This window comes from Cololabis saira, chromosome 23 (genome assembly GCF_033807715.1).
Source record: "Cololabis saira isolate AMF1-May2022 chromosome 23, fColSai1.1, whole genome shotgun sequence".
NCBI lineage: Eukaryota > Metazoa > Chordata > Actinopteri > Beloniformes > Belonidae > Cololabis > Cololabis saira.
The window spans coordinates 25,428,679-25,449,688 of NC_084609.1; the positions used below are offsets into that span (position 1 = coordinate 25,428,679).

Below are 21,010 nucleotides of genomic sequence, written 5' to 3' on the forward strand. Positions count from 1 at the left end.
TGCTGCAGCGTGTGCTGGGACCTGAGAAACATCCCTGTTGGGGGTGCTGGGTGGTTGGTGGGGGACTGGACTTGTATGGTTGTGGGTGTATATGTGTATATATGTATGTGGAAACGCGTGTGTGTATATGCTGTAATGTGTGTAGAAATATCTCTGAGTAAGAATGCTTCAATTGAATAAGATGTACACGGGTGGATATAAATTCACATTGTAAATAATGTATGCTTTTACGTATAGATGAACACAGGTGCTCAGGGTAAATAACTAAGGTGATTAATATTCGGGTATTCCACAATTTATATTTATAAAATTCTTACTATTAACTTGTGCAACCTTTAACTATGTCAATGTTTTTTATTTTCTTTCATATTTAAAAACGAGGGTCCAACTGAAAAAAATTGTATTGAGTTCAAGGGGTAGGAGTTCATAAGTTTTTTACTTCTTTCTACTCCTTTTACGAGCATTGGTTTATTGTTCTGCTGTTTTATTTGTTTATTTTCTTTTTTTGTGCTTATCTTCGTAATAAAAGATATCAAATCAAAACAAATAGTTGCATTTGATTATTATTTTACATCATACTACAGACAATCACTAATATAAACAGGGCTTTCCCGTAAAATCAAAGAGTGGATAGCAACCTTTTTGTGAGATCAGGTAGATAGATAATCTTACCTGATATAAAGTGGGAGCTGCAGACTGTTCAGTACTACTTATACTGTAATAGTAGGCTACTCTCTGTTTCCTGTGCAGCAGATAACACAGTTATTATAAGAGAGATTATACCAAATCTTGGCAATTCACCAAGTTAACTGATTAAACTGAGTCTATGAATCGAAGACTAGGAATGTTGAGGTCTGTGGGTGATGCAGGACTGCTGAATCTTGTAAAACAATGTAACTTTTCTGAGGATTTGCAGTGTTAAAGCAGTTTGTCATATTTATACTATTTTCACCCAAAGTTTAAAACAAAAAAGCTTCAGTATATCGTGTAGTACTCCAAGGTTTGCCTGCTGTCACTGGACTGCCAGGCTTTCAGCAGTAATTTTCACAACAAAGATTCAAGTTGACACTTGTTAAAAACAATTCCCCCTTCTCTGCGGTGTATTTCCAACCTGAAAGTATATCGTATATGTTTGAGTTTAGTAAGCAAACCTATTTTGTATTTTTTCCGCCGAAAACGAACTTATCAGCCAAAAGGATGGCAGCCTCAAACAAAGCCGGAAGTCAACAGAGGTTAACTATCACGCCTGTTCGTTCGTCTTTGCAAACAAAGCCGGAAGTTAACAGGCGTTAACTATCTGCCTGTTCGTTCTTCTTTGCTCGCCTTCGTCCACCACGCGGAGGATTCTTTTTCCCAGAATGCACTGTTCAGCATGGCGGCGCCCTGTTGACGGCGTGTGAGTAAACAGAGAGGAAAACTTCAGTTTTCATGACTAAACCAAAGTGCTCGCGGATATCTGGAACACACTTCTTTTCTCAACAAGCTCCAAGGCAAACATGAAGATCAAATCCAAGTCTTCGTATCACAAATCTGAGAATACCTATAGGGTGAGAGTCCAGCAATGGTTCAACATGATGCTGAAACAGCTCAAGGCGTTGAATTAAAGTAAAACATGTTGCAGTTGCCTTGTGTAAATCTAGACAATGTAATCATATCGTCAACGTTTAACACAAAATCGCTTATCGATTAGTTTTGGTATGTTGTTCAGGGCAGGCAGCATGAACATAAAACAGTCAATAAACCCACTGGTAATTTATATGACCATTGTTTTGTTCTCTTCCAGTTTCTCACTTTTGCTGAAAGACTTGCTAATGTGAACATTGATGTCATCCATCGCATTGACAGAACTGGATCTTATGCTGAGGTTTGCACTGCCAGTATATGCTTTAAAACCTCCTTTTTTACCAAAACTCAATGACTTGATTTTCACACTGATAATGACTTTACTTTGCTCCTTTTCACAGGAAGTAGAAACATACTTCTCAGAAGGATTATCAAAATGGAAAGACCTGAACTTGACGGAGCATTTCAGTACGTATATGGTGTTAGAAATTCACCATCATTTACACAAAGTGGCACATTTGCAACACACTCTGTTATTATTAAACACAATGAGAGTTTGGCGTTTTCTGCTCGTGCTCACAATGCCTTTCTTCTCATAGCTACGTTTTTGAAAGCGGTATCCAACAAGAGCCAGTCGTTCAACATGCTGGTTTTCCACCAGACGTCCCTTGTGGAGAGTCTGAAAACACACCTGGCTGTCAAGGACAGCCTGGCTTACCAACCCCTGCTGGAGTAAGTGTTTTGAACGTGGCCCACTGATTCGGATCTATACTCAGAGGTGTCAAAAGTATTCACATTCATTACTCAGGTAGAAGTATAGATACTAGAGTTTAAAAATACTCCTGTAGAAGTTGAAGTATCAACTCAAGTTTTTTACTCAAGTAAAAGTATAAAAGTACTGGTTTCAAAACTACTTAAAGTATAAAAGTAAAAGTAATGTAAGGGGAAAAAAGCCATTAAGGACAAAAGCCATTGAAAATGAATGCATCTTAGTATAATGCAAATATATTAAAGAACCATATATGTGTACTATTGAGCATTAACATGTGTTTCAGAGAGCAGAAGATATGATGACTAGTTGCCTATAAGTATTGTAATGGTGCAAAAAGTCAAACTTCAGAGGAATGTTATCATTTATCCTAACCTTTATTGGAATGTACATCCAAGTTTAGTTGCAGGAATCTGAGGGAACGGATGTAAGAACAAAACTGGACAAGAACATCTGAAACAACCACAACCAAATTCACTCTATCCGGATGGAGCAATTTAACTGGATAGTTTTTTTTAAAGGCCGAAATGAAATAGAGTAACAAGGCTGTTTTTAAAATGTAAGGAGTAAAAAGTACAGATAATTGCGTGAAAATGTCAGGGGTAAAAGTAAAAAGTCGTCTGAAAAATAATTACTCCAGTGAAGTATACATAACCAAAATTTCTACTTAAGTAAGGTAACGATGAAGTATTTGTACTTTGTTACTTGACACCTCTGTCTATACTCGTATATTCTGAATGTCTCTTTCTTCCTTCAGCCTGGTGGTGCAGCTGGCCAGAGACCTCCAGACGGACTTCTACCCCCACTTCCCCGACTTCTTTACTCTGATCACCTCACTGTTGGACACGAAGGACACGGAGGTGCTGGAGTGGGCTTTCACCTGCCTCTCTTACCTGTACAAATACCTGTGGAGGCTCATGGTGAAAGACATGACCAACATCTACAGGTGACATTTAAGATTCCTGCATTTATTCCATCTGATGTATAAAGTGCTTCACTGTGAAGTACGTGTGCATAATGAGAATTGTGATGAAGTTGAACTGGTCGCTTGTATTTTAGTGGGTAACATTGAATTCAATGAAATATCTTCTTCTTTTTTCCAACCCGTAGTTTGTACAGCTCATTGTTGGCACACAAGAAGGAGCACATCCGCAAGTTTGCAGCTGAGAGCTTCTCTTTTCTGATGAGAAAGGTGGGTTACTATGGTTTCATGTCTTCTTTTCTGAAGGAAATTTGCCGTCGTTTCTTCTGAAGCAACACCTCTTTCTGTCCCGCAGGTCCCAGATTTTGACGCCTTGCTGACCCACGTGTTCTCGGACCTCGAGCAGCACCCTGAGAAGATCGAGGGAGCAGGTCAGCTGCTGTTCGAAATGTGCAAAGGAGTCCGAAACATGTTCCATTCCTGCGGTGCAGCTGTAAGTTTCTTTACTCGCGAGGTGGCGATGCCATAAACGTATATGAAATGCAACTTTTGAGTCCTTCCTCTATGTTGAACAGTTTTTAAGTTTCATTTAAAGGCGTTTTCTAAGGTTGGGATTAAATATCTTAGAATTAATTTTGTCAGAACACTTCGGGGAGCAAAGCAAAAGCTCTGCATGACGTTTAGAAACAGATACATTTGATCTGAGGACGTCACAGTACTGTCTGAGGGGTTTTTGAGTTGGTCGCCACTCCAAACTCCAAATATGTGCTTGCATGGGCTGATGTACCTGTATTTTGAATTATCTTTCTTCTCTGACGGTTGTTTCAGGCGTTCCCTGTGGCATTGCGTAAGCTTGGCCCAACGACCAGCCCGGGAGTCCCCCTGCCCTGGGATGCCGTCCGGGACGTTCTGGATCACATGGCCCAGGCTGCCCTCGGTCACGTTTATAAAGAACACTTTCTGGTTTTGTGGGAATCCTTGCAGGTATGGCTTGACGCAAACTTCCCAACATCCTTGGGTCTTTCTTGGGGGGCCGGTGGGAAAAGGAATGACCTGTTCTCGGCCATGTCGCCTCCTCTACAGGTCAGTTTAGGGGAAGTCCTGGCCGTCATGGAGGCGAAGGGAAAAGGCGCTGAGTTGGCGACGGAGCAGCTGGAGAGGTTGTTGTTCATCCTCCACACCCTGGTGTCCCACAGGGGCGGAGAAAAAGTCACCAAGCCGGAGGCCGTCTGCCAGGTGAGATTTCATCCCATCTGAAAGGTTTTCTCCTCTCAATTAAAGTGGCACACTGTTTTGGGTCAACATTTTGTAACCCTTTAATGCCGATTCATTTGAACTGAACTCTGCACATCCCTGCATTAAGCTCAGTTTCTAAACCCACGATTATTTCAGCTACAATATTTGAAGGTTGCGTTCATTCTCATTTTGATGATATTGACTGAAAAAAGATGTACAGTACAAGTTAATAAAGTTCAACCAACTAATTCAGAACGTGTTACACCGGCTGGTTGAACGAAAGCTTGTTATCTCGCCAGCCAACCAGCTCGTTACTGTGATGCTGTTTCTTCTGCTAATATTTTTTTATTATACAAATATTTAAGTTATAGTTTGATTTTGTACATCTATTAATCCAATTTGTTTGTGTCCAGATTCAGTCATAAATTATTCTGTTGTAGAATATTCAAATATGCTAATTATATATTTATATTTGTTCATGCTGGTTTTGTAAAAGTCTTTGTTTTGTTTTTTTTTAAATCATGTTTTATAAAACGGTTCCAAGTTCAACATTTAATTCTACATTTGAAGAGTCAAACTTTTCCAGTTTAACTTCTTTTGTGAAGTTTCTGTGAAAATACCAGAATTGTCTTATCTTCTTTTATTATTATTACTCGCTTCAATGTATTTTATTTATTGTATTTAAATGTAATTAACAAATGTTATTTAAAAAATGTGTTAGACAAGATACCAGATATGCTAAGTGGAATCTCGTTAATTGTTTCAAGGTCCGCTTCCATGACAACAAGAGACTTGTTACCGTGATGCTTTTTCTATTTCAATCAATCAATCAAACTTTATTTGTATAGCACTTTTCATACAATGCAACACTAAGTGCTTTACATAACTAAAAGGAACATAAAAAAAAAAGAAATAAGAAATTTTAATTAAAAGAATTAACAATTATTTGATGCTGTTTTGCATTTTTCCCATTTATGTTCTTGTTTTATTCTGCAGAACCGTGTGGTTGCAGACCTTTCTGCTCTTTGTAAGCCCACTCGTGTCTGTCTTGGTTCCTGCCCCTACAGGTGGTGCTGCAGCTGATCCAGAGCTCTTCCCCGTCAGCCTCCTGCTTCCGTCTTTTCCTCCAGATCTCCTCCTCGCTGCTGCTCGGGGAGAACCTCCGTCTGCCCTCGGCGCTCGTACAGGAGACCGTTCAAAAGGTTGGTGTGTCTGCTGGCGGGGAGCGGGACAGAAAGCTCCTCTTCGTCTGCTCCGGAAAGTTGATTCTCATTCTTGACTCTCGTCTCCGCCAGGTTTTCAGAAGCACGATGGGTGAGGATCTGATTCTGGAGTTCACCAAGGAAATGTTCACCATGAACCAGTTTGAGCAGGTGGGTTCAGGTCACCTTTGTGCAGCGTATTTGTCTGAAATGGTCCCAGACTGACCTCTTCCTCTTCTTCAGCTCTTCCTCCCCAGCCTCCTCCGCTTCGCCACTGGGCTGCTCTCTCGGGGCGATGCCCTGTCTCGCCACTGTGTTCTGGACGTGCTGGTCAGCCTGATCCTCGCCAAAGCTCCGCCGCCCACCGACGGCTCCATGGCCTTCGAAACCTACCCTCTCCTCTTCACCGGGCAGACCCTCGGGTGAGAGATCTGAATAAATACACGCCTGAGGGGTTTTTAATGTTCCATGTAGGGCTGGGCGATTTTGGACAAAAATTAAATCCTGATTTTTTTTTTTTTTTTTCTCTGAAAACCCGATTTTTTTCGATTTTGATTTTTTTGGTAAAACTACAAAAGACAATGGAATAAATTGTTTCAAATATTTTATCTTTATTTTTAAAGAAAAATAGCAAACAAATTTCCCTATTGGGAATGAAGTGCAATTGAAAGATACTGTCAACTGTCCTTGAGTTTAGTAAAGTGACAACATTTACAATTTTCTTGACCAAACAAAGATGACTAGACGAGCTCTGTCTGTAATGCAGCCAGCTGCAAAAAAGGAAAATAGATTTTCCAATTTTCCTTTTTTTAACATCGTCTTGATTAATAAATCCGATTTAGATTTAAAATCGATTAATCGCACAGCCCTGGTTCCATGTAGTGAAAGTGTTTTCTCTCCTCCGTTGAGGAGTAAGGAGACGGACGGGGAGACCCGGACGACGCCAGAGCAGCCGCCGGTGCCGGAGCTGGTCCTGTCTCTGCTCAGACTCCCGGAGGAGCAGCAGAGCATCTCTGACCTGTCGCTGCCCTGGGCTGCACTGGTGCTGCTGCCACACCTCAGGTACGGCCGTCGCACGCCGAAAACAGTCCCTCAATCAACCAGGGACTGAACCTGGCTGATTGCAGGCAACAAAAATGAGTCGTCATTTATTTTGGGTTTGTACTTCTGTTTGCGGCATGTACCGTCTCCTGCTTCCAGACCTCTTCCTCCAGCGAGTGTCGTTCCTGCCGTGGCCGCAATCTTGAACCACCTCCTGTGTGAAATTGAGGCAGAAAACATGGGGAAAGGTTTGTGATTACTTGTTCTGTTTGTTTTCAAAGCAGAAGAATATCCTAAAAAGAAGGAAACAGAGATTCAAATCATCATAATTCTCATTGGTCGTGTTTTATAACCCAGTAGGATGCATTGCTGTGTGTTCCTCTAAAGATACACAGCCTATTCTAATATTCCCTATTGTTTGAGGGTGTATGGGTAAATGTACAATCACAGTGCATCTGCAGAATATAGACTTGTTTTATAATATTAGTACAGTTAAAAGCAGCTTTATTACTCTGGTTAACTGCATTATCAATGGTTACTTGGACATGACTGCTGTCCCGCTGCTTTCAGAGGAAACATGTCTGTATCTGATAAATGAAATGAAACTCTCAGAAAGCTTAAAAAGCAAAGAGATGGACTTCAATGTCCCTTGAAAGAGAGCACGCCTGATTTACATTTCCCATCTTTACCCCTCTGAGGTACTCAAATGTGAAACGCTGCATTTACAGACCGTAAAACCCAAGTACACCTTCAGTTTTCACAATTTCTAAAAAGTGTTGGAAGTTCTAGTAACAGAAGCTGTAGCTCAGATATATAATCAATCAGTGAGCTTCTGGTTTCACTGATATTTCAAGCTGCACGTGGACGATGCAACAAGAGAGGGAGTAACAGTTCAATCACTTCCACTGGTCTAGACTGAGTGTGATAGTTGAGACAGAGACTTTGAGTTTTAAATATAAGTCTGGCCTCGAAGAAATTAAATCTTCTCTCTGTTCTCTTCCTTCTCCTCGTTCTCCACCCCTCAGCGGCTCTGTTTGCAGCCAGACAGGCTCTGAGCTGCCTCCTGTCTCTGGACGGCTCTGGCCAGCTTCTTTCCCTGGTATCCGTGGACAAGGTCAACTCCATCCTGAAGTAAGTGCTCTCTCTCTCTGTGTGTGTGTGTGTGTGTGTGTGTGTGTGTGTGTGCTCTAAATCCCAGAAGTCACCTTTAACTAACCCTTCGCTGGTTTTCCTGCCGTCACAGGAAGTTCCCCACTGACTTGTCGGCTCTGCTGCTGGGAGACATGTACTACACCCGGCTCTCGCTCAGTGGGATCTCAGAGCACCTCTCCCACAATGCATTGCTGGATCTCTATCAGATGCTGCACGCCAACCTCTCGTCCAACATTTCCAAGGTTGGCGTCTAATAAAACCTGCATTGATCAAAGCCAAACCTGCAGGCTGTTCGGGTGTTTCTCAAGAGGAATGTTTTCAACTGTGACTGATTCTCTGCTCCAGATTCGCCTGCTGACTCTGAGGATCTTCTCCCAGTTTGAGGCGGAGCTCCCGCCACAGATGGAGGTAGAACTCGCCGCACGCTCGCGTCACGTTTGGTAGAAACCATGAGCGCTGGTGTTGTGTGTACAAGCGTCTGCCCTTTCTCCATCCAGGCCGAGGAGAACTTGGAGGTGCAGCCGGTGTTTGCCGTGTGCCTGCAGGCGGAGCTGGTGCCGGCGTCGGTGCAGGACTACAGAGAGAAGCTGCTGCACCTGCGGAAGCTCAGACACGACTTGGTGCAGCGCAGCCTCCCGACGGGGCCGGCCGGCAGCTTCCAGCAGGTACACACAGGGGCTGGCTGAGTTCTGCTTTCATTTCCCTACGTTTTATTCAAGTGTGACTGAATAGGGGGGTGGGGGGGTAAAGTAAAACTTAGAGAAAACACAGAATGTCTCTGATAATAAAGTCAGAAATATTTACTTTCTTTGAGATTGAAGTCATTATTTCTGAATTGGAAAATAAATTGTACATTTTAATGAAGTAACAAGTTCTAGTTTTATTAAGAAGTAAATATGTAACTTTATATACTCGTTAATATTTAAGAAAAATGAAGGAAACAAACAAAAAAGCAGAAATTTTAACTTATTTGCTTTGGACACGAAGAAAACTGTAAAGTCACAGGTTTGTGAGACAAAATCTCCAAATTTTAGCTAAATAAAGTCATTTTGGCCCCAAAATAACAATTCGATCATCAATATCTGGATTTTGAGGCAACGCTGCTGTGAACAACGCAGCCAGGGACCAAACTGCTTCTGGTGACTGAATTGATGTCACAAAGTGACGTGACGGGATTGGGGTTAACTCCATATCTATCATTACAAGTTTCGGATTTGAGTCTATAACATAAATTTCTGACATTCAATAAAGAAGTTAGTCTCATAAACCTTTTTTAAAGCTTTAGTCTCCAAGTATGCAAAAATGCTGGGGGAAATGAATAAAATTACAATTTTAAAAGACTATTATGTAAATAAAAAAGAGCAAAGATGACATAATAATTACTATAATTGGGAAGCTTATTTAATGACGGGAAGGGGATCATATTCAATATATGCCCCCCCCCCCATGCTCAGGGAGTAAGCTGAAATGGTTGACTGACTTCTTAATTTAAGTCCTGTGTTGTATTTGTTTGGAGGCTTTCGCTCTTATAGTCCACAACCTCCAAAAGACATTTCAAATGTAGTTTTGTCCACACAGTTTTTCTACTTCGCCTCAGTAACTGTTAGATGAATATTGAAGTGTGGATCGTTGCCATGACAACACGCTGAAACCCTCTCTGCTGCTCGTCAAGGTGCCTCTGCGATACCTCGTGGCCATGCTGTTCGTCAACTTCAAGCCGCTGTGGGAAGCCGTCACCGAACTGGTGGTGTGAGTATCAATAACACCTGATCGACATTTGAAATATACATGTTTTTAAATGGTTTTAACAGTTTGATCTAGAGCGTGTGTTTGCACGAGACTTGAAGAATATTTCTGTATATTTGAGCAGGTTAACTTGAAGTGAGGAGTGTCGACAGGACTTAGATATTAAATACACAGAGGAATTCATTTCTGAATGAGCTTTTTGCCGTTAACAGGACTCATGCCAGAGGGATGGACAACAAGGACTTCTGGAGGGTTTACCATGAGCAGCTGGAGATGGTGGCGGAGCTGGCAGGTGAGTGTGGATCTACTGATTTATTCAGCTTCCAGGTGAATGAGCTCGGCTGCAATAACAGTGAGCTTCCCTTCGTCCACTGCAGAAAAGGAGTTGCAGGAAGACGACGAGGGGGAAGAGGAAGAGTCGGGGCTGTGCCGCGAGCCCGGCTGTGACGTCATTGAGAGCGGGGACGTGGGGGTTCTGTTTCTGGAGCAGCTCAAGTCCACCTCGGACCCCAGCGAGAGGACCGACTTCCCCAACTTCCGCAGCCTGCTGTGGCGAGCCATGGCCCAGTTCCCCGAGCGGGTGGAGCCGCGCAGCCGCGAGCTGACGCCGCTGCTGCTCCGATTCATCACGTCCGTCCCATTTCTGCTGTTTATTTAACTTTTTAAAGGACAAAAACAAGCTGACCGCCCACCAGATTTTAGACAGGTGTCAGAACTTGATCTTTCCCTCGTCAACAGGAACGAGTTTTATCCTGCCGACCTGCTGGTGGCGCCGACTCAAGACCTGAGGAAGACGCGCCGCGCCGTCCCGGAGGAGTCGGAGAAGGATGTGGAGCTGGAAGACGAGAAGGAGGAGGATGAGCAGGAGGTGGAGGAGGAGGAAAACAAGCAACAGAGGAAGGCTCTTCCAAGGAGAGCTGCCGCCAAGTAAGACTCCGTTAATTAAAGACGCCTCACGCAGGAATGATCGGCCCTCAGGCGGAGCTGCATCGGTCTGAGAGACGGGTCTTCCTGCGCTTGTTTGTAACACGATGGCGTCTGTAGTGACATAATAGCAGGAAAAACAACGTTTGAGCAGTAGTTCTGTTTGATCTCTCACAGACAGCTCATTGCCCATCTGAAGGTGTTTGCCAAGTTCACCAACCCTCGATCTCTCTACCTGGAGAGCAGCCTCACCGAGCTTTACAACCAGGTACTGGCCAATCTCACACACACACACACACACACACACACACACACACACACACACACACACACACACACACACACACACACTAGGGAGGGGCGGTATGGACTAAAAAATGTATCACGATAATTTCTGGCATTTTTCCCGATAACGATAAAAAAAATACCAATTCAACTCCATCTTTGTAACTATAAATCTATCACCAATTATTACACCACTCTGGTGGAGACCTCAGTAGCAGCTGTTATATATATAATAATGTGTTATATATATATTATTATATATACATCATAATATAATGTAAAATATATAATGAATTACTTGTATTGCCATCCTTTGCACTCACTGTTTTTTTGCGGACTCTGCACATAATAGATGATGTTTGCTCCTCGTCACTCTTTTTAAATCCAAACCAGTTCCAGATAACGGAGCTGGAGTCTCGTTTAACAACGAGCTCCTCGCTCTCAGATCCGCCTTCCGCCATGTTTGTAAAGCCTGATTTATGGTTCTGCGTTAAATCAACGCAGAGCCTAAGGCGTAGGGTACGGGGCCACACGCACCGTACGTTGCGCGTTGCCGCGTACCCTTCGCCGTAGGCTCTGCGTCGATTTAACGCAGAACCATAAATCAGCTTTACACAAAAACGTCATCAACGGGAATTTATCGTTTTTACCGCGAGATGACAAATTCTTACCGTGGGGAATTTTTCTGACGGTATATCGTGAACGGTAAAATATTGCCCATTCCTAACACACATCTCGCATTTGTCTTGGTTTCAGCTGCTCTGCCATCAGGACCAGCAGATCCAGCGGGTGGCGCTGGAGTGCGTCCTCACACACAAGGACCCCAACATCGTACCTTACAGGTGAGGAAACCACGCACATGTGGCTGAAATGATGCTGCGTTACCAACGGCGACACGGTGACGACCGAGCTGCATCGGCTGTTCTGTCTTAGGACGAGCCAGCGGCCGCGTTAAAGCAGCCGGCTGCAGATCTGCCCCTCGTGCCGGTGATCAAACCGACCTCAGAAAGGGTTTCTGGTGCGGCGCCCTGCAGGATGAGTTTCCTCCAGTGGCGACTGTTTGCCAACCTTGGGTCAGATGCATCAGCGACACGTCTGCTACCCGGTGTGTCGGGTCGTGAAGCGCCACAAGCAGCGGCATTGTGTTCCTGTCGTCAGCCTCTACGGTTACAGGACCAGGAATGCAACATTCCAGCTCACCGCTCGCATATCTGATATTACGGACATTATGAAGATTATCAAGCTATCCGTTTACCGCGAGCCGAGTCGCAGACGGGAGAGTGGATCCAGGGACGTTTTCCTTCCAGGCGGCTGGATGTGTAGCGCTTTGTTCCCGGTCGTGGTGCCACACTGACCTGTTGTCTAGACGATGATAGGCCGCCGTATTCACCTCGTTTCATCTCTTTATTCTGTAATTCACATGTAAAGACCCTCGATGTGGCTCGTCACATCCATCACATGCTGTTCTTGGTTCTTAGTTACATATAAGATCACTCTGGATAACTAACGGTACACGATGTTCCTGCTTTTCATCGGTGTTCTAACGTGTGTGTGTGTTGCAGGGAAAATCTGGAGAGGCTTCTGGATGACAAACACTTCAAAGAAGAGATCGTCCTCTTCAACATTTCAGAGGAGACGGGAGTGGTGGACGGTTCCCACAGAGGCGGGCTGATACCGCTGCTCATGAGGTACCTCTACGTGTTCGTCTGAAACATGAAAGATGCTTCCACACCAAACACTCCTAGGGACTTGTGGGTAACTGGGGACTCGGGACTTGCTGGTCTTTTCTTTTCTGCGTGACATTTGCACGACTGGTCTGGATGATTCAGGCGGCAGGCAGCTACCTGCAGCGCTGGATGTGTTCACGGACTAGATCAGGGGTCGGCAACCCACACTGTTGAAAGAGCCATATTGGACCAAAAACACAAAAAACAAATATGTCTGGAGCCGCAAAAAATGAAAAGTCTTGTATGAGCCTTAGAATGAAGGCAACACATGCTGCATGTTGCTATATTAGTTATAACTGGGGGAAGATTTTTTTTTTCATTATGCACTTCGAGAAAAAAGTCAAAATGTTGAGAAAGAAGTCGAAATGTTGAGAAAGAAGTCGAAATATCGAGGAAATAGACAAAATTTCGTGAAAAAAGTCAAAATGTCGAGAAAAAAGTCAAAATTTCGAGAAAAAAATGTAAATGTTGAGATTAATGTTGAAGTACAATCTCAAGAAAAAAGTCTAAATGTTGAGAAAAAAGTAAAGATTTCGAGAAAAAACTCTAAATGTCGAGATTGAAAAGGAAAGGAAAAAGGAAGAAAAAAAAGAGAAAAAAGGGAAAAAAGAAGAAAAAGGAAAAAAAGAGAAAAAAAGAAGAAAAAGGGAAAAAAAACGTCAAACATTTTTGAAAAAAAAAATTTATTGTTACAGGAGGTTTGAGAGACGTATTCACGCTAAGATTAGTGTTGGAAAGTTGATAAGGACATTACAAAAGAGTTCTGCAAACTACGGTGGGCAGAGAGGACGTGGGTGGGACATGGTAGGAACCGTGGTTAAAGATGGAGTATCCTCTGTGTTATTTAACTACTTCTTCAGCCGCTGTAGTAAGACGCTAAAGAGGAGTAACGGCCTCCTGTTCACCTGATTTATTGTCAGAACATGCTTTCGGAGGAGACTTGGTTTCCCCGTGGGTCTGCATCACTTCCTGGGTTCCCAAACGGGTCCGCCACCAGCGTGGCGGTAAGAGCACAAAACCGTCTCCTCACATTGAAAGATGTGATCGTATCAGCAGAAATGTCAGACTAGAGCGTGGAACTCTTGAATGAAACCAGATAAAGCAGATGATTCAAACTAAACAGTTTAGTTTACAATAGAGGTGTCGACGTGTGTTCATTTAACCTTGCGTAGTGTCATCAAAGCACCGTTCAGCTCAACTTGTTAAGTCTGGACTAGTCGGTAAACTTGAAGGCTCTCTGGTGTTTAGTCATTAATAATAACTAATTATCACACTAACATTCCTCCTTGTTCTCCATTTAAGGCTTTCGTGTTTTTATAAAGTTGTCGTCCCTTTTTATATATATATACCGTATTTTCTGGACTATAAGCCGCACCTGTATATAAGCCGCACCCACTTTTATTTAAAAAAAAAAGATATGCAAGTCGCAGATATTTATGTTGTTAGATTAGATATTTACTACATGTACAGAAGGATTTTGAACTGTAAATGATGTACATGTTTGTACCTAAATAGATCCTTTCCTAACAGTGTCTTTTAACACGGCAGCAACTTTGCTGATTAAAACGGGACAGAACCAAGAGAAAATAACCGGTATTTATTTATCTGTTTGAAATCTGCTTCTACCTACTTCTATCTGCTAAAGAAGAAGTAGCATATTCTTCTTTGCATTTACTTTGTCTTAGTTTTTATTCCAATTCCGGTTAGCACTCCCCCTAGCCGTGGAAGAAAAATCCACAGAATAGCCGCACCTTTGTATAAGCCGCATGGTTCAAAACCTAGGAAAAAAGTAGCGGCTTATAGTCCAGAAAATACGGTATATATATATATATATATATATATATATATACTTTTATTTCTTTATTTGTTTTTTTTTTCTAGTTTTATTAACAAAGACATATTTTTGTATCCACGGGTTTGAAGTATTTTCCTGATACATTTGTGCTTGAGAGTTGAAATGTCTCCAAAAGCCGTGAAAAGAAGCCCAATTATCTTCCACCCAAGCTTTTTACAACCAACCTGACCTGGATAACTGAGAATCGACATTATTATATCAACTATTTCTGATTAATCACATGTTACAAACCTCCTCACCTCAGTATGTACCAGTCAGATGAATTATGATATCTAAGGTATTAACCTTGTGTGTCTCTTCATTGTACTATTATACCCCAGATCCCCCATATGAACACTTATGTCTACTAGAGATGTACCAATTGCAATTTTCTTGGTCCATTGTTCAGTGAGTGTGACATGCCGATACCGATTTTTGCTGGTTCCAATTTTTCAGAAACACTTTATTCATCCCATTTTTTTTTTATACTCAAAGCTCCACAATTATAACTTTTGGGGGGAGGTCATGGTTTTTTATTATGTAGCATGTATTATGGACAGAGGTGGGTAGAGGAGCCAAAAATGGTACTCAAGTAAAAGTACTGTTACTTCAGAATAATATGACTCAAGTAGGAGTAAAAAGTAGTCATCCAAATAATTGAGTAAAAGTAAAAAAGTACTTGGTGAAAAAACTACTCAAGTACTGAGTAACTGTGGAGTAACGTCTGATTTATTTTTTTAACACAACCATTCAAACAGACAAAAGTACAAAATAATCATCTTCAGGCAAATTAAATCAATAAAATAATAAAATTAATTAAAATGAATAAAAAATAGCTCAAAATTAAAATTATCTTAAAGTAAATTCAAGTACTTTAATACATAATAAAATAAATAAAATAACAGAATAAAAAAATAAATTAAGCACAAGTAGCACAAAATTTCAAGTCTTTGTACTTTTCTTTTTTAACCAGGCAGAACTAGAACAAGCCCATGAACTCATAGAAACTCTGTGTGTGTTTGAGTCTGTGTAAATGTGACAAAACATGCAAAAACAAACATTTTTCCCAAAGAATCACCCAGTGATGTCATGAGATTGACGCGTACGCGGATTAAAGGGATAAAAGAAAAGTAACAGCTCAACGTAGCCTAATGTAGCGGAGTAAGAGGAACAGTTTCTTCTTCACAAATCTACTCAAGTAAAAGTAAAAAGTATAGTGATTCAAAACTACTCCTAAAAGTACAAAATTTCCCAAAACTTACCCAAGTAAATGTAACGGAGTAAATGTAACTCGTCACTACCCACCTCTGATTATGGAACATTGGAGAAGGGTTAGGATTGAACATGCGTGTAGTTACTCTAGTAACTTGTTGGTTGGTTATATTTTAGTTGAGACAGTGATGTGCACTTAATTTGTTAATTTGTTAATTAGTTTGGCAACGTGCTCATCCCTGACTTTAGTATATTAAGAATATCTTCTTCAGTTTTTCAGACGTTAATGTGTCTCAGGTAAAGTTTGAGAGGGTTTGATAACAGTGCCATGGTCTTGTTGTATTACCCAGAATCCTGTTTGGTCGCCTGCGCTCCAAAGCCGGCAGCAAGTTCCAGGGGAAGGCGAGCGCCGCCTCCCGCTCCTCCATCATCCTGCGATTCCTGGCGGGTTGCCAGGCGGAGGAGCTGGGGATGTTCATCGACCTGCTTCTGGAGCCCGTCATCCACCACAGCCGAGGTCAGAGCAACGCCTGTAACTGTCACTCCGGCTGCGTGTCTGAGCTGTGGTCGTGATGCAGGAGCCTGGGAGTCACACTGACCGGATCTGTGGGTTTTTGATCCTCCTCAGGGCCGTGTCTGGCTGCGGTGGAGAAAGCCGTAGCTGAGACGGACCTGGCCGCCGTGCTGCCGCTGGGCCGGCTGCACAGCCTGCTGAACATCATCAGCGTGGTGATCCACAAACTGGGGCACCTCATCCACATCCACCTGCCCAAGGTCCTGCAGATCCTGCTGTGCGTCACGGCCTCCGTGTCCACCATCCTGGACAGCAGGGACCAGGTAGGTCCCCATTTGTGGGTGGTCTATATACTCTTATGGTACTTTTCCATTAGTACCTACTCGGCTCTACTCATCCCAGTTCGGCTCTACTCGACTCGGCCTGGTTTCTTTTCCATAACAATTCAGCACCTGGAGCAGAAGTAGGAGGTTGGAGCCAAGCTGCTGTGACGTATTTGATTGTATGACCTAAACGAAGAAGACAACACTAAAGATGTAGAACCTTTTTTTTTCTCGGCGCTGCTGAAAAGTCAGCTGGAGCCGTGAGCAGCTATGAAGTGACAGAGCTCCTGGTAGATCTGGTCGTTCCTTATCTCCCGTCTAGATCCCTTTTTTAATTCTCTCCTCAGCCACCATGTTTATGAACATCTGCACCTCAGAGTTGGATCAGAAACAGACTTTTGCGCTGCCATTGCCTGTTGAATAAAATGAACAAGAAGCCTATAGGGTGATGATGTCAGATACAGCCCGACTCAGCAGTTTAGAACCTTGGCAGAATAGTTACAGAAAATTATCTACTCGGCACGTTTAGACCCCTAGTGGGAAAGAACCAAACGGAGTGGAGGCGAGCCGGGCTGAGTAGGTACTAGTGGAAAAGCACCATAACAGAACTGTACTGGTTTTGGTTCCCAGGTCAAGGATGGATGCATCAGTCCTCTGAAGAACCTGAGGAGAGTCGGCATCCAAAAGATTCAGGACTTCTTCGACGGCTTTGACACCTACAGCTTCAGCCCAGACGAGGTGGACGCCGTGTTCCAGGCGGTGGTCTGGCCTCAGGTGCTCATCGCCATCAGCTCCTGACTCAATATATTAGGTCTTGTTTCTGGTCGTACGAACAGCTCAGGCTGACTGACGAGATCATTATTTTTCTTAAATGTGCAGGTCTGTCGTCTCCCGACGGAGAGCACCTACTCCCCCACCCCTCTGCTGAAACTCATCCATGTGTGGTGCAAAGAAGCACGGTTTGTACTCGGCACCCAAATGTAACCGGTTCACCATGTCATTTAAATCTACATCTTATTTTATCTTGATGCCTGTTTCAGATTCTTCCCCCTCGTAGCCAAGCAGAAGCCAGAGCATCCAGAATGCGACATCCTCCGAAATGTTTTTGCTCTCCTCTCGGCCAAAAACGCATCCACGGCAACCATCGCCATGGCGATGGACATAGTTGAGTCTCTAGCAACAAGGGAAGACTTCGTTGCCACAGAGACGGAGACTGAGCTCAGTGTGAACGGCTGCGTGTTCCCGCAGCCTGACGGGGGCGCCGTGGTCGCTGCAGGTCCGTCCACACTCGCGTTGCATCACTTTCAGGCTCCTTTTTTTACTTCTGGAGAAAATGAAACCCACTCTTTGATGTTTGTTTTTCCCTCAGAGTCTCTGAGTCAGGGCTCCAGACTGCTGCTGCCTCACATCTCCACCCTGCTGCGATACCTCAGCGGAGTCGTGCGCAACACTGACAGACTCAAGAAGAAAAAGTTCAGGGCCCAGGTGGCCCGGGAGCTCAACATCCTCTCCAAGTGAGTTAACGGCCCACTCGTGGCCAACGGTTTCATCGCAGACGCTGAAGTGTGATGTGGGAAAGATCTGCGTTCAGTTAAAGTTTGGATCATTCCTCCTTTCTTCCTTAGGATCAGTCGCTTTGTGAGCGACAAAGAGCAGAGCTCGGTGCTCATCGGCTTGCTGCTTCCTTACCTCCAGAAAGGCCACAACCCTGAAGTAAGAATGTCTGAGGGAATATTTTACTCTGGTTTTATTTTTTGCAAAAAAACATGAAAAAGTAATGTTGGAACTCAGACAATGAAAATATAGAATAGAAAGCCTTTATTGTCATTATAGTATAATGAGATTAAGCAGCAGCTCCATAAAAGTGCACGCATGTAAAAGGCTATGTAAAAACAAAACAAGAAACAGACGATATAAATATATGTACATGAGCCTGGATGCTCGAGGTCTTAGGATGTTGTGATGAATCTTCATAAGTGTCTCACTCAAGGACAACTTTGTTTCAGGAGACGGAGACCGACATCCTGTCCACCATCCAGAACCTGCTGAGGCAGAGCGAGCAGCCCGCGGCCTCTCTGCGGCCGCTCAGCAAGCTCTTCTCCGTCATCCACAACAAGATACCCAGGCAGGCCCTCACCTCCGTCTTCCAGGTAGAGCTCACACTCACAGGGACGGACCTGACGTTTGATTCACTCAGACTTACGCTCATAGACGGGATAAGAAGAACTGGACAAGCTCAGGTCCACAATCTGTAGCTCTGACATTTGATACGATGCACTGACGAGGACAAAAAGATCCAGTTATTTATTCTTGATTTTCTAAAGTTAACATGAACAAATATGAGCCAATAATGTTTCCTGATGGACAAGCATGGATCAGTTGGGACAGGAGGTAACTGTTTCCTGCTCTGTTGTCAGACTCTGTCAGAACTGGACCCGTCGCTCGCGTACATCACCGACATGGCAACCAAGGTAAGTCTGTTCGTCTGCCGTTCACGTTTAAATCTTTAATGGGTCAGATATGAGAGATCAGAGATGAATTATCCTGGCTGTTCCCTGCACGCCCTCTCCAGCTCAATGCATTCGACAGCCGGCACCTGGATGAGGTATACTTCGACGTGCGCCTGTCGGCCTTCCAAGACGCCACCCGGCGGGTCCGGGAGATGCAGACGCTGGACCTGGACTACATCAACACCATCGCTCACAACGTCTTCCACACGTACGAGGTGGGTGGAGTTCAGCCGCCGCCCTCCCAGTCGGCCGCCGTGGTCTAAAGCAGTGTCTCCCAACCTGGGGTCCGGGCCCCCCTGGGGGGGCGCAAAACTTTGTCTGCTTTGAAATTATGCAGTTGTAAAAATTATATTTGCGAATAAGTCATTCATAAGACATTGTTAGGAATAATTTATGAATGTCCTGAATATTTTTTGTGTTTTTTATACACTGGTGACGAACACAGGAAATGATGAAATCCTTATTATTATATCATTACTTTCATTTCATTTTTTTTCATTTATTTATTTATTCAAACAGGTTAAAACAAAAACAAAATAAACAGAATGCATAAAATGTATATACCGAACAAAACAAAAAAACAAAGAACAACAAAGAAAACCATAAGCAAAACAAAGCAAATTAAAGAGACAAATCTATATGTAAATAAATATTTCCTGTTTGAAACGGTGTAGGATGAAGTTACTCAACATTTAATCTACTCCGACAGGTTGTTAAAGGCAAAATGTTAAAAAAATGTTGGTCTCATATTAAAAGAGACATTTTTCAGAAATATTTTTATGTCCTTTAATGTTCTTTTGTGCGTATTTTATACATTGGTGACATATGAGAAAAACAAAGTCATATGTATAAAGAGTAAACCAAAGAGAAATGTATCAAAAAAAACTAATTAATGTTCATTTTTTCAATTAAGGACTATTTTGGTGCTAGTACGTACGGGTCGGGGGGCTTTGGCTGGTCTTAGACACAAGTAGGGGGGGCTCAAAGGAAAAAAGGTTGGGAACCACTGGTCTAAAGTGTTGTCCCCCCTCTTGCAGGTGGGCGACATGTCGCTGTCGGACAACGCCACCCTGTGTCTGTCGGCCGTCATCGAGCAGCTGGCGGCGGTCGGGGCAGGAGAGCAGGTCTACAGGGACGTGATCCAGCACACCGTCCTGGACGCCGTGCACAAGGGGCTCCGCAGCAAGACGGAGGTAGGTGTACGTTTAACCCGGTTAGGAGTGAGACCTGACCTGCAGCGTGGTTGTAACCCGGAGCTGGCCATGTCCCCAGAGCGTGCAGCACGACTACACCACCGTCCTCGCCTGCCTGGTCCGGACCTTCCCCTCCAGGAAGGAGTTCAGGGACCTGGTGCAACTCGCCGACTACAACGACCCCGAGTCCGACTTCTTCGAGCACATGAAGCACATCCAGGTGGGAGACCTCCTCCACCTCTATCTCTCTATCTTTCTCTCTCTCCCTCTCTTTCTCTCTCTTCGTGTCCACTAACTTGGGCGATATATCGAGATTTTAATATATATCGATATATTTTCAAACGCGATATGGTACGAGATAGGGCTGGGCGATTTTGGACAAATTTTGGTAAAACTACAAAAGACAATGGAATAAATTGTTTCAAATATTTTATCTTTATTTTTAAAGAAAAATAGCAAACAAATTTCTCTATTGGGAATGAAGTGCAATTGAAAGATACTGTAAATCCTCCTTGAGTTTAGTAAAGTGACAACATTTACAATTTTCTTGACCAAACAAAGATGACTAGACGAGCTCTGTCCGTAATGCAGCCAGCTGCAAAAAAGGACAATCGATTTTCCTTTTTTTTCACATCGTCTTGATTAATAAATCCGATTTAGATTTAAAATCGATTAATCGCACAGCCCTAGTACGAGACAATATCGTTTATATCAAGAATTTTTTTTTTGTTTTTTTTTTATGATTTTGATATAGCTTATTTTGTGACAAATTGACTTGAATGTTTTATTTGAGATTTGCACAAATGTTTTGTTATTTGCACAACTGTCAACCTCAGTGGAAAAGTCTGCCTGTTACT

At 43.2% G+C, this 21,010-nt stretch overlaps 1 protein-coding gene across 1 annotated transcript in view; it reads left to right on the forward strand.

The window, feature by feature from the left end:
* The first annotated feature begins 1,377 nt into the window (after positions 1-1,377).
* The window catches only part of utp20 (UTP20 small subunit processome component), a 35,855-nt gene continuing 16,222 nt past the window's right edge, over positions 1,378-21,010 (forward strand). Inside the window, exons 1-37 of the mRNA XM_061714984.1 lie at positions 1,378-1,547; positions 1,784-1,864; positions 1,965-2,031; positions 2,163-2,295; positions 3,090-3,278; positions 3,443-3,524; positions 3,610-3,747; positions 4,083-4,238; positions 4,338-4,490; positions 5,558-5,692; positions 5,786-5,863; positions 5,936-6,114; positions 6,605-6,754; positions 6,893-6,981; positions 7,759-7,864; positions 7,977-8,127; positions 8,231-8,293; positions 8,383-8,550; positions 9,558-9,634; positions 9,844-9,923; positions 10,009-10,261; positions 10,370-10,558; positions 10,733-10,823; positions 11,597-11,682; positions 12,403-12,528; positions 15,964-16,130; positions 16,242-16,450; positions 17,081-17,224; positions 17,330-17,409; positions 17,491-17,726; positions 17,820-17,964; positions 18,076-18,163; positions 18,457-18,600; positions 18,868-18,921; positions 19,023-19,175; positions 19,998-20,153; positions 20,233-20,373. Coding sequence (XP_061570968.1) covers positions 1,497-1,547; positions 1,784-1,864; positions 1,965-2,031; positions 2,163-2,295; positions 3,090-3,278; positions 3,443-3,524; positions 3,610-3,747; positions 4,083-4,238; positions 4,338-4,490; positions 5,558-5,692; positions 5,786-5,863; positions 5,936-6,114; positions 6,605-6,754; positions 6,893-6,981; positions 7,759-7,864; positions 7,977-8,127; positions 8,231-8,293; positions 8,383-8,550; positions 9,558-9,634; positions 9,844-9,923; positions 10,009-10,261; positions 10,370-10,558; positions 10,733-10,823; positions 11,597-11,682; positions 12,403-12,528; positions 15,964-16,130; positions 16,242-16,450; positions 17,081-17,224; positions 17,330-17,409; positions 17,491-17,726; positions 17,820-17,964; positions 18,076-18,163; positions 18,457-18,600; positions 18,868-18,921; positions 19,023-19,175; positions 19,998-20,153; positions 20,233-20,373 — 4,788 coding nt within the window. The 5' untranslated portion in view covers positions 1,378-1,496. The remainder of the gene's footprint in view (positions 1,548-1,783; positions 1,865-1,964; positions 2,032-2,162; positions 2,296-3,089; positions 3,279-3,442; positions 3,525-3,609; positions 3,748-4,082; positions 4,239-4,337; positions 4,491-5,557; positions 5,693-5,785; positions 5,864-5,935; positions 6,115-6,604; positions 6,755-6,892; positions 6,982-7,758; positions 7,865-7,976; positions 8,128-8,230; positions 8,294-8,382; positions 8,551-9,557; positions 9,635-9,843; positions 9,924-10,008; positions 10,262-10,369; positions 10,559-10,732; positions 10,824-11,596; positions 11,683-12,402; positions 12,529-15,963; positions 16,131-16,241; positions 16,451-17,080; positions 17,225-17,329; positions 17,410-17,490; positions 17,727-17,819; positions 17,965-18,075; positions 18,164-18,456; positions 18,601-18,867; positions 18,922-19,022; positions 19,176-19,997; positions 20,154-20,232; positions 20,374-21,010) is intronic.